At 43.3% G+C, this 12,066-nt stretch overlaps 1 protein-coding gene across 1 annotated transcript in view; it reads right to left on the bottom strand.

Moving 5' to 3' along the window:
- Window positions 1–2,876: 2,876 nt before the first annotated feature.
- Window positions 2,877–12,066, bottom strand: part of METRN (meteorin, glial cell differentiation regulator) — a 28,366-nt gene continuing 19,176 nt past the window's right edge. Inside the window, exons 3-4 of the mRNA XM_077449560.1 lie at window positions 9,518–9,577; window positions 2,877–6,840 (exon numbers count right to left, since the gene is read on the bottom strand). Of these exons, the coding sequence (XP_077305686.1) occupies window positions 6,524–6,840; window positions 9,518–9,577 (377 nt within the window). The 3' untranslated portion in view covers window positions 2,877–6,523. The remainder of the gene's footprint in view (window positions 6,841–9,517; window positions 9,578–12,066) is intronic.

The raw sequence follows: 12,066 nt of genomic DNA, 5'->3' as shown, positions 1-12,066 counted from the left end.
TCTGCAAACGGTGGCAGGTGATGTGGCAAGTGACAGTCCACATCTAGTGGCAAGTTAAAAAGTTGCAACTGGTGACAGGTGATGGTGGCACATGACATGATGCATCTGGTGGCAGGTGACGTGCCAAGTGACACACCCAGGCCTCCCACTGATTCTGCATTGTGGTGAGTTGAACCACTTCATTATATATTAGAATGTAACAATAGAAAAAATGAACCATATCAACCATGGTGCCATGATGATTGAAACGCCAACAGCAGCCTTCCTTTTCCCATGAAATATTACTAACCCCCCCCCCCCCCCCCCGGGCCTGCAAGCAAGTTGGCGACCGCTGCTATGGGCTCTAGCCCCAGATCTTTTGCAGACCTAGCAAGCCCTTGCTCCCGACCATAGGCTTTAATATGTAAGAATAAAGCAAATGTCCACATATAAATTGCACTTTCCACACTTTATTGTAGCTTCAAAAGATTTCGGTGACATCACACTGACATACTAGCAACATTTTTCAGTGCAAAACGCCATACACAGGGATAGGCAATCTGTAGTTGGCGTAAAATGATGTATTCTGCACAAAAATGACATCTTCCCTTTGTACTTACTCTCCTTGAGAGCACCATGAATTTGGTGCCCTCATTAGTATACCCATCTCTTCCATAGCTCTGTCCAGCCACGCACGCTCCCAGATGGCACAGAAGGCTTCACTACTACTCACATCAGAGGACTCTTGCCTGGCCTCCAAGGTCTTATGAACCCCACTGCAGGACCTGCAGAAGAAGGTCAGGGTAGACAGTTCGACTACAGCTGCTCCTACTGAGTACTGGACCACCGCGCCTGAGACTTCAGCCCTGCAAAGGACCCTTGTTACCCACTCTGTATGGGGACTGTATCTCATCAGCGCTGGCGTGTTTGGTTTCCATGCCCCGACTACCACTAGGCTCCTCCTACAACTGGAATTTTTTTGGGCACTAACTACACCCATGAAATCACTATAGGTGAGACTGAAAGGGGACCTAACATCCACTTACAAGTTTCCCTTACCATACTATAGTGTGAACAGAGCCATCTAGTGAAATACAAGCTAACTGCACCTGCCTACACTCCCTGTGTTATCTCAAGGATAGTAATTAGTCCCTCCTTATTTTTACCTTGGGACTACAGAAGGATTAGCTTTTAGCTGTGGAAATGGAAGAGGATGGGTCAGAGTAGTTCATCCAAAAAAAAATTGGGCAGGGCTGACACCACTTATTCCACACAAAAAAAGTGTTTTCAGTCCACAACAGGACTTAAGAGCTGAGCGGATTTCAGGCAGAGGTATTTTCCTGTACTTATTCAGTGCTTATAGTTCATTCTAATACAGTCCATAAATCTGATAGAACACCCAAATTGTGTTCACATGTATACAGTTGTTGGTGAGATAATATTCCTCTACCGACACCACAGCACACCAGGCCTCTTACCCTCAAGCGTGGACCACTAGATTATAGGTGGTCTGACAACACTTCTCAGGCTCACTCCTGTTCACCAGATAATGCACCAAACTAAAATCCAGCTGTCCCCTCTCAGAGCGTTTCTCCACAGGTTAGATGTGCCAAAAGTAAGAACAGAAACCTCCTCATAGTGTATAAGGTCAGTAATATTCAAAAATGTATCAAAACAAATCCAGAATACTCACATAATAATGGTGAAAGTTAAGCATGTCATGTACAAAAGCTTAGGATGTTTCCAACCTATAAAATGGGCGCGGTCCATGAATACAGCAGTGTCATGTCCAGGCTCTACCCAACGCATTTTGTCCAATCAGACGTCGTCAGGGGCATCTCTAATGAGGTCTGATTAGATGAAACGCATCCAATAAGGGCGGTGGAGGAAGGGGGGGGCAGAGCTGTGCCAGCACAGATAAAAATGAGATATTCCCTTTTTGTTTCCTTGGACCAGAGGGATGGGACTGGATGAATGAAAATGTGTATTGTTTTGTATTTGTTTATGTAATGTCGGGTTTAATGTGTATTGTTTTGTATTTATATCTTTATCGTATTTTTTTGTGGTTTGTTTCATATTGTAATCTTTTCTAATTGTGTATATATATATATATATATATATATATATATATATATATAGATAGATAGATAGTATCTCACAAAAGTGAGTACACTGTGCTGCAACTCAGTTTCAGGGTCTTGGCAATCTTCTTATAGCCTAGGTCATCTTTATGTAGAGCAATTCTTTTTTTCAGATCCTCAGAGAGTTGCCATGGAGGTGCCATGTTGAACTTCCAGTGACCAGTATGAGAGAGTGAGAGTGGGATAACACCAAATTTAACACACCTTCTCACCATTCACACCTGAGACCTTGTAACACTAACGAGTCACATGACACCGTGGTGGGAAAATGGCTAATTGGGCCCGATTTGGACATTTTCACTTAGGGATGTACTGACTTTTGTTACCAGCGGTTTAGACATTAATGGCTGTGCGTTACTGTTATACAAGCTGTACACTCACTACTTCACATTGTAGCAAAGTGTCATTTCTTCAGTGTTGTCACATGAAAAGATAGAATAAAATATTTACAAAAATGCGAGGGATGTACTCACTTTTGTGAGATACTGTATATATGAATTAAAAAAAGTTTTAATAAATAAAAAATAAATTTAGGGCTATGGCATGCAAGATGGAAGCCATCTTGCATGCTAGAAAATAATTTTTTTGGAGTAATCAAATTTTCTAGGAAGTTTAAACATGTCATTGAAGGCAGATAAAAAAAATCTCTATAAAGAGTAAAGCTTTTTTTTTTTTTTTTTTCAAAATACTGTTTTGTAACTGAAAAATATTAGAGTGAAAATATAAAAAATAAAAACAAGAGAGACTTTTTTTTTTTTTATATATATAAAACGCATATCACAAAGCATGTATGAAGGAACATATAAAAATCACATTTAAAATGTACAAACCATTTACATAAAGTTCTGTCTTTTGAACAATTATTTACATTGGTTCTTCATATATATTGCAGGCTACGTGACTGGATTACCTATGACCACCCTCTGTGCCCCCACAAGGCTTTGCTGTCAATGTGGTGCATGGGAGGGCCATGGAATCAAGTCTGGCAGTGACCTAGCTTTCATTGCAGCAGTATCAAAAAACTATTTTTTTGTTACAAATATACATTTTTTTTTTCCAGCAGATCCATCATAATGTACAGTAAAGAGATGACCGGTGTTTTCAAGAGGGTTCCACAATGCAAAAGAGACTTATCAAAACAAAAGAACCTCTTATTCATTATTATAAGAAAAGCCTCTTATTGGCATGGTATAATGCCCCTGTTTAACATTTATAATGCAAAAGGCAACAAAACAAGAAAAAAAAATCATAAAAGACATAAATACAAAAAGATGACTGTGAATCTGCTTTACAAAAACACAAATTTTGGTATTGTTAAAAAAAAAAAAATAAAGAAAAAAAAGAACTCTTTTAGTGCACTTTCGAATTTAGAAAAAGAAACAAAAATAAAAGAAAATAAATAAAAATGCATTTATAAAAAAATAACCTCTTTGAGATTTTGCTCTGTAGCATAAAAATGTACCGAGCCAAGGATGGTATCAATCTTTTTTTCTTTTTTTTTTTTTTTGAGATATGGGATTTATTTCTGCAAAAGTGACTGTCAGATTTAGAAATACCCAAAGCCACCCTAAAAGGGTTGTGTGATTTGTAACCTCCCAACTGTGCCCATTTCAGCAAGACGGCAGTGTACTCTGACTTCCTAGTGTCCCAGTTTTGCTCATGAAAGTTTCGGGAGGTATCAATCTCACAGAAAATATTTCATTCTGGAAATAAAAATCGTGAAAATTAAAAATAATGTCAAGAATTTTACATATGCTAATTCATTCCCTGACCAATCTTACTACATGAATTATTCATACTGAGCCTCATTAAAGTGATTCTAAAGACTAGGCAGTGTCCACCTTAAAAGAGAAGTACAGCCAAAGCTCATTTGCTGTACTTCTCTCGTTCTGCACTCCTGGAACCCGTTTTCAGCAGACAGCAGGCTGAAGCCTGCTGTCGGCTGATGTCACAGAGCCAGTCCAGGCTCGGGCAAGATCACGACAATAAAGTCGGGATCCACCCACGTGCCTGGATCGGCACCCAGCTCTGCCTTTCAGGGCCCTCCACAACCTAGTGCTTCAGTGAGCATGTTGGGGCAGAGCAGTAGCTCTCTGCTCTGGAAGTTGTCTTGGTTCTCAGTGTTAGAGCCAGTGGGCGACAGATGCAGCTTCCACCTAGATAAGTATGATTCAGCAAAAAAAAAAAAAAACAAGAAGTCCATAGTTCTCTTTTAATGCATTCCCTGCATTAAGGTAAAAAATGTCCCAGCAATAGTATTGCCTCCCCCCAACTCGAGTCCTCATTTAATGCAGCTGCCCATCTGTAGCTTATCTCTCCCCTAACCCCACTCTTATAGGCTTTGCTGGGGCAGTGGGGGGCATTAGCTCTGCTGCTGGCAGTCAAATCATTTAAGGAGGGGGTGGGGCAATGGACACACACATCCCAGCTCAGAAGCTGCCCTTAGGTGCACCACCATAGGAAGCAGCTTCCTATGGTGGCGCACCAAGAAGAGGAGGAGCCTAGAGTCCCGGGGGGGGGGGGGGGGGGCAGAAGAGGAGGTTTGAAGCTGCCCTGTGCACAAAAGCACGGTAAATATAATGCATTTGTTAAAAAAAAAAAATAATTTTTTAAATACAACTGTTTTTAACATGGTGTTTGAAGAATTGTGTCCTAAATGCCAATGGTAAATTTCAATTTTCTTTTTACTTATAAAACCAGTACTGGTTTTCCTGATATTTTGAGCCCTACATGTTCAACAAGCAGTTTTTTTGTTTGCTGAGCAATACAGTAATGAATTATGATCGTTATATTAGGCTAGACCAGCCATTCTCAACCAAGGTTCCGTGAAACCCAAGGGTTCCTCGAGAGGTTGCTTAAGCTGTGGCTTATTGCCACAGCCTAAACATAATAAAGTATGATTCATAGCTAAAGTATGATTCGTAGGTGTTTATGAAAAGTAGCCCATTTTCCATCAAGCCAACGCATTTGGGGGGGAAAGGACTCCTTTCCCCCAAAACGTGTTGATTTGATGTACATATTGCTACTTTTAATAAACGCCTTTGAACTATACTTTGGAATTTTAATTTCTATAGACACTGGGTGCTCCTCCCTTCTTATCCAAGTCTACATGCTGAAACAACCATCAGGTCATACAGAAAAGGTCCAAGCCCTAAGAGCGTCCATCACCATCATCAGGCACAACCCACTGGAAGGGATTTCTTCCTATTTGGCCATGCAAATATCCACCCACGACCAGTGACTAATCCATTCAGTCCAGGGCAGTCTCCAACAAAGGCCAGATATTCTTAATATTGATCTTTCCACCATTAGTCAATTAATGCTCAATAATAATATAAGACTGATTACTGTAAAATGGGCAGTTAAAATGAGCTTCTCTTGTAAAAAAACAATTCATTATTTAGCAAGTCAGACGATCGTAAATGACTGGTCATCTGTTTATTTAAAGCTGAAGCAGTCACATGCTGATATTTGTATGATACGTTATTAGAAAAAAGAAAGGTGGGAATATAAAACTATCCCCTTCACTCCACTGCCACAGAAACTCCAGTTTAAAGCAGTGGGAATAATATTGCTCGATATCCCAGTTATGCTACCAATTCTGAATTCCCAGAATGCCCTGCCAACCAGGGGCCTGTCCACACTCTAGTATTTTATTTTCCCTTTTAGCTTTCATTTAATACTGGTTGAATCACAAAAAATAAAAAAAATAAAAAAGAGAGTGCTACATAGATACTGAGGGCTTCGGCACCCACAATATGTTCAGTGTTCGTTTTAAGCTGCCATTAGGTTTCTTCGAAGAGATACATGCCATTCCACCATCTTGGAGGTGGACGCATGTGGCTATAAGCAATAAAGTACTCCCTAACAAATAAAGGGAATATAAGAACTGGCTCAGTTCTCTCTAACGTCTCTTTAGGAGTGCAAATTGTGAGAAGGAAATCAGTTGGTCCTGAAGAAGACTCCGTGTTCATGGCTTCTCCACCACTTGTGAATTCAGAGAAATAAGACCTTTCAAAGTCCTTCATTTCTTTCTAGGCTTTAAATAAATTCTTCTGGTTGGTTTAAGCCCAGAAAATGATCCAGAGGTCATATTTTCATAGTAGCTGGAGTCACTCTGAAAAACTTTGAATCACAATATAGCATGACTTTGAAGGCTGTCTTGATAAACTATCCAGTCTTTCAAGACTTGTGTAGTAGGGGTAATGTCCAAAGACCTGAAGAGTCATACTTCAGCTAACAGGGGGGGGGGCGGGGGGGTGTTAGCCTTGGATTCATGAAAGCTGTGAAGTTCTTGCAAGCTTCTGAAGATTAAGTTGATGGCCAACATTCTATCCAGCCATACAATAGACTCCTTCCTTTTCTGTAGAGATTAGACAATGCTCCAAATTTTCATTGTAACCTCATTCTAGTGCTATCTCACATGGGTTTTCGTGGGTCTCCGTGGCTGTTTCATATACCTTTTTGAAATCCTTGTAACGTGGCGCGCAGCCTAACCAGGCGTCACCAAAGTGTACCCATCCCATAAACAAAAAAGTGCCTGGTCCCGGTCGGACCCCGCAGCTGAGAGGTGTCCTAATATCTCCGAGAGATTTTACAGAGTGTCCTCGGGGCTGAAATAATGTGAACTTCTGGCGATAGACCCTTGTGACACTGACTGCGATCACAGATTCTTGCATGTCCATGTCATTGAGCACCGTTCGGATGTTGCCACGCACAACTGTGAAAAGAAGTAAACAAAGTGAGCACATCAATTACAAGCTTTTGAAATATTCAACAGATTGCTGCTGTTGCTTTCATAGTTCAACATAAAATCAGGTATGCATATATAATAATAAGATTATCATCTCCTTTGAAATTATATTAAGATATCAAGGCTTGTATGAGATTTTAGAGAATGAGTTTAGATCTACTTTAAAGAAAATAAAAAAAGAATAATATTGCTTTCTCTTGTCTGTCCTAACTAATAAACAAATCAGAAAATCTATTTTTTAGACTTCTTAGCATCACCATCCCTATACATTCTAGACCTGAGGCCTACACAGAAGGTTTAAGCCTCAGGCCGGCATTGCCAAGGAAACTAGATCTCTGCAGATACCCCCCTTCTGCACAGACAATCTCTCTTCACTCTTTATTAGGATTCAGCAGGGGGCAAAGGAGGCTTAGGTAAGAGCTCAGAAGAAAATAGGCGATAGGGGGTTGGGGATGGACTGAACGCTTGACTAAGTCATTATTGCATTCCACTGAGTCAAGCCAAGCCAAGCCCATCAGTTAAGACTACAAAATATGCTACTCATGCTGGAGGGTTTTGTCAAAAAATGCCTAACAACTAATGTTAAATCTATTTTTAAGTGGACGACAGCACAGTATGAGATTGGAGATGAGATAACAGCTAAAAAGTTGGCGTTCAAGGCTTTACTGACATTAAAGGACAACTTGCTTTGTAGCTAATTTGTAGAGATTCTTAAAAATCGCTCATTCGGTATTTGTGGTATTAAAAAAGTATGCAGGATATCATGAGAGAATGGTGGCAATACTCTTTGTTCCTGTCAAGTGATGCATCCAACATTTTTTTACGCTTAGTGGCCAAAATAATTTCATTATGTTATAAAAACTTGGCTTAAACTGAACATAGAACCATAGAAGAGTGACAGCAGAAAAGGACCAAGTGCTCTCTAACCTTTATGTCCGAGTATAGATCTATGAATGTCCAAGCATGTTTAAATTCTCTAACTGTTGAATGATTTATTATTTTTTCTGTAAAATAATACTTTTTAAGACTCTTTTGATAATTCTAATACTTTTGAACTCTACTCCTGCTAGTTTGTGGTCATGTCTCAATGTCCATGATCTTAGCTCCATATTGAAAATTCGGATCTTCTAAATCTTATTTACACCCTTCCTGCAATCAAAGGTTTTACGCCCCCCTCCTTTTCCTTCTTTCTTCAAGGCCATACATGTGATGTTCCTCCAGTCTCTCTCTCCAGTTTTTGTAATTGAGGTCTCCAGAACTGCACACAGTATTCTAAAGCCCTATACACATGGGCTGAATATCGGCCGGTATCCGCCGGTTCAAAAACTACCCGACATTCTGCTTGTGTGTACGGCAGCCTGTCTGACAAAAGCTGCCTAAACGTCCAGCTTCTGTTGAAGGGCCAGAGTTGAAAAATATCTGCTGATCGGCATCCGATCCGCTCTGGCAACCAATGGCTGAGAGCACTGAGCTGACCGGTGTGTTCTCAAGGGGGACAGTTAGAACACAATAGTTTAGTATTGATCCCTCTAGTGATAGCAAAGGATCTATAAAAAGGAATCAGGACCTTCTCCCTCCTGCTGATGATCCCTCAAGTGATAAGTAAAGATCTATATAGGGGTATCATGACCGCCTTCCTCCTGCTGGTGATCCTTCTAGTGATATCTAAAGATCTGTTTAGGGCAGGGGTCTCAAACTTGCGGCCTTCCAGCTGTTGCAAAACTACAAGTCCCATGAGGCATTGCAAGGCTGACCATTACAAGCATGACTCCCACAGGCAGAGGCATGATGGGACTTGTAGTTTGGCAACAGCTGGAGGGCCACCAGTTTGAGACCCCTGGTTTAGGGGAGGACCTTCTTCATCCTGTTAGTGGCCCCTCTAGTGATAGCTAAAGATCTGTTTAGAGGCATTAGAACCTCCTTCCTCCTGCTGGTGACTCTTTTAGTGATATAAAGTTCTGTTTAGGGGAACTAGGACCCGATTCCTCCTGCTGGTGATCTTTCTAGTGGTAACTAAAGGTCTGTATTGGAAAATCAGGGCCTCCTTCCTCTGCTGGTGACCACTCTAGTGATAACTGAAGATCTATAAAGGAGAAATAGGGCCTCCTTCCTCCTGCTGGTGACCCCTCAAGCGATGCACCTCAGAATTATATTTGCTTTGCCCACCGTTAGGTTTTCACTATTTTCCACTGTCACATTGTTTGCTCATTTTGCCATAATTTGGAAAAAGCACCACTAAATCTTTTAGTTTTGGCCAACACTGTAGCCCCCAAATTCTACTGTATTAGAGAAACATACGACTAGGCAAAGTATTATATTACAGGAGGAACCATAAGGAGTTTATTCTCCACACCACCTCAATTGGCCCCTAGACTGGATGAACAATACCTGATGGGAAAAAATGTCCTCCCATAATATAGCGCTTGGTGCTAGAGTGGCCAGTCAGAAGGCCCCAAGTTTCAACTTTCTAATCAAATCAGAACACAGCAATGTTAGTTAGGTTGACAGCAGAACGAGGTGGTGAGTAGGTAAACGTATGTCTTTATGACCCCTCCTGTAAAGGGCACCTGTATCTTATCTTAGTATGGGCCAATCCCAGGTTTACTTTGAAACTATGCAAGAAGTGAACTTGATATTTACTCACCAAAGTCACTAGTGCAGACAGCCATTAGGATTTCCGTGTCGTTGCAGGGTCGACAGGCACCTATACAAAAATGTAAAGAAAAAAAGAGTTTAATAGACATTAAGTCCAGGATACAGAGTAAAACGAGTTGCGTGTTTAATTATAGATTTTTAGCTTCCAGGGGCTTCGTCTGACTTATGATCTCCTCTTAGGCCTCATGCACACGAGACGCAGATGAAACCTCTGTTAAAAAAAAGCTGAAACGCGCGTTTAGAAACGCGCGTTTTGCCGCGTTTGCATGTCGCGTTTAGACGCGTTTAGACGCGTTTAGACGCGTTTGCGTTTAGACGCGTTTATAAAGATAACATCATGTAGACCCTCCCCAAGCTCTCAAAGCATTTTTTTTAACTATTTCTGCTATTTTGATCAGAGTGAGCAGCAGCAGCATAGAGAGCAGTTGTACACTTGCATTTGCCGTGTCACTTGCCACGGCACCTGCCACAAGTTGTGGATTGTCCACTTGCCACGTCACTTGCCACAAGTTGGGGATTGTCCACTTGCCACATCACCTGCCACGTCACCTGCCACAAATTGTGGATTGTCCACTTGCCACGTCACTTGCCACATCACCTGCCACGTCACTTGCCACGAGATGTGGATTGTCCACTTTCCACGTCATCTGCCATGCCACCTGCCACAAGCTGTGGATTGTCCACTTGCCACGTCACCAGCCACATCACCTGCCACAAGTTGTGGATTGTCTACTTGCCGCGTCACTTGCCACATCACCTGCCACGTCACTTGCCATGTCACCTGCCACAAGTTGTGGATTGTTCACTTGCCACGTCACCTGCCACGTCACCTGCCACAAGTTGTGGATTGTCCACTTGCCACGTCACTTGCCACAAGCTGTGGATTGTCCACTTGCCACATCACTTGCCACGTCACCTGCCACGTCACTTTCCACGTCACCTGCCACAAGTTTTGGATTGTCCACTTGCCACGTCAGCTGCCACGTCACTTGCCACATCACCTGCCACGTCACCTGCCACAAGTTGTGGATTGTTCACTTGCCACGTCACCTGCCACGTCACCTGCCACAAGTTGTGGATTGTCCACTTGCCACGTCACTTGCCACAAGCTGTGGATTGTCCACTTGCCACATCACTTGCCACGTCACCTGCCACATCACTTGCCACGTCACCTGCCACAAGTTTTGGATTGTCCACTTGCCACGTCACTTGCCACGTCAGCTGCCACGTCACTTGCCACGAGATGTGGATTGTCCACTTTCCACGTCATCTGCCATGCCACCTGCCACAAGCTGTGGATTGTCCACTTGACACGTCACCAGCCACATCACCTGCCACAAGTTGTGGATTGTCCACTTGCCACGTGACTTGCCACATCACCTGCCACGTCACTTGCCACATCACCTGCCACAAGTTGTGGATTGTCTACTTGCCGCGTCACTTGCCACTTCACCTGCCACGTCACTTGCCACGTCACCTGCCACAAGTTGTGGATTGTTCACTTGCCACATCACCTGCCACGTCACCTGCCACAAGTTGTGGATTGTCCACTTGCCATGTCACTTGCCACATGCTGTGGATTGTCCACTTGCCACATCACTTGCCACGTCACCTGCCACGTCACTTTCCACGTCACCTGCCACAAGTTTTGGATTGTCCACTTGCCACGTCAGCTGCCACGTCACTTGCCACATCACCTGCCACGTCACCTGCCACAAGTTGTGGATTGTCCACTTGCCACGTCACTTGCCACATCACCTGCCACGTCACTTGCCACGAGATGTGGATTGTCCACTTGCCATGTCACTTGCCACGTCACCTGCCACGTCACCTGCCACGTCACTTGCCACGTCAGCTGCCACGTCACTTGCCACAAGATGTGGATTGTCCACTTGTCACATCACCTGCCACATCACTTGCCACATCACCTGCCACAAGTTGTGGATTGTCCACTTGCCACATCACCTGCCACGTCACCTGCCACAAATTGTGGATTGTCCACTTGCCACGTCACTTGCCACGTCACCTGCCACGTCACTTGCCACGTCACCTGCCACGTCACCTGCCACAAGTTTTGGATTGTCCACTTGCCACGTCACTTGCCATGTCAGCTGCCACGTCACTTGCCACGAGATGTGGATTGTCCACTTTCCACGTCATCTGCCATGCCACCTGCCACAAGCTGTGGATTGTCCACTTGACACGTCACCAGCCACATCACCTGCCACAAGTTGTGGATTGTCCACTTGCCACATGACTTGCCACATCACCTGCCACGTCACTTGCCACATCACCTGCCACAAGTTGTGGATTGTCTACTTGCCGCGTCACTTGCCACTTCACCTGCCACGTCACCTGCCACGCCACCTGCCACAAGTTGTGGATTGTCCACTTGCCACGTCACTTGCCACAAGCTGTGGATTGTCCACTTGCCACATCACTTGCCACGTCACCTGCCACGTCACCTGCCACAAGTTTTGGATTGTCCACTTGCCACGTCAGCTGCCACGTCACTTGCCACATCACCTGCCATGTCAC

This window comes from Lithobates pipiens, unplaced genomic scaffold, assembly GCF_037356315.1.
Source record: "Lithobates pipiens isolate NorthernLeopardFrog02 unplaced genomic scaffold, aLitPip1_a1.2 Scaffold_22, whole genome shotgun sequence".
Taxonomy (NCBI): Eukaryota; Metazoa; Chordata; class Amphibia; order Anura; family Ranidae; genus Lithobates; species Lithobates pipiens.
Note: the sequence above shows the minus strand (reverse complement) of the source record. Positions and strands in the feature narration are given on the sequence as shown.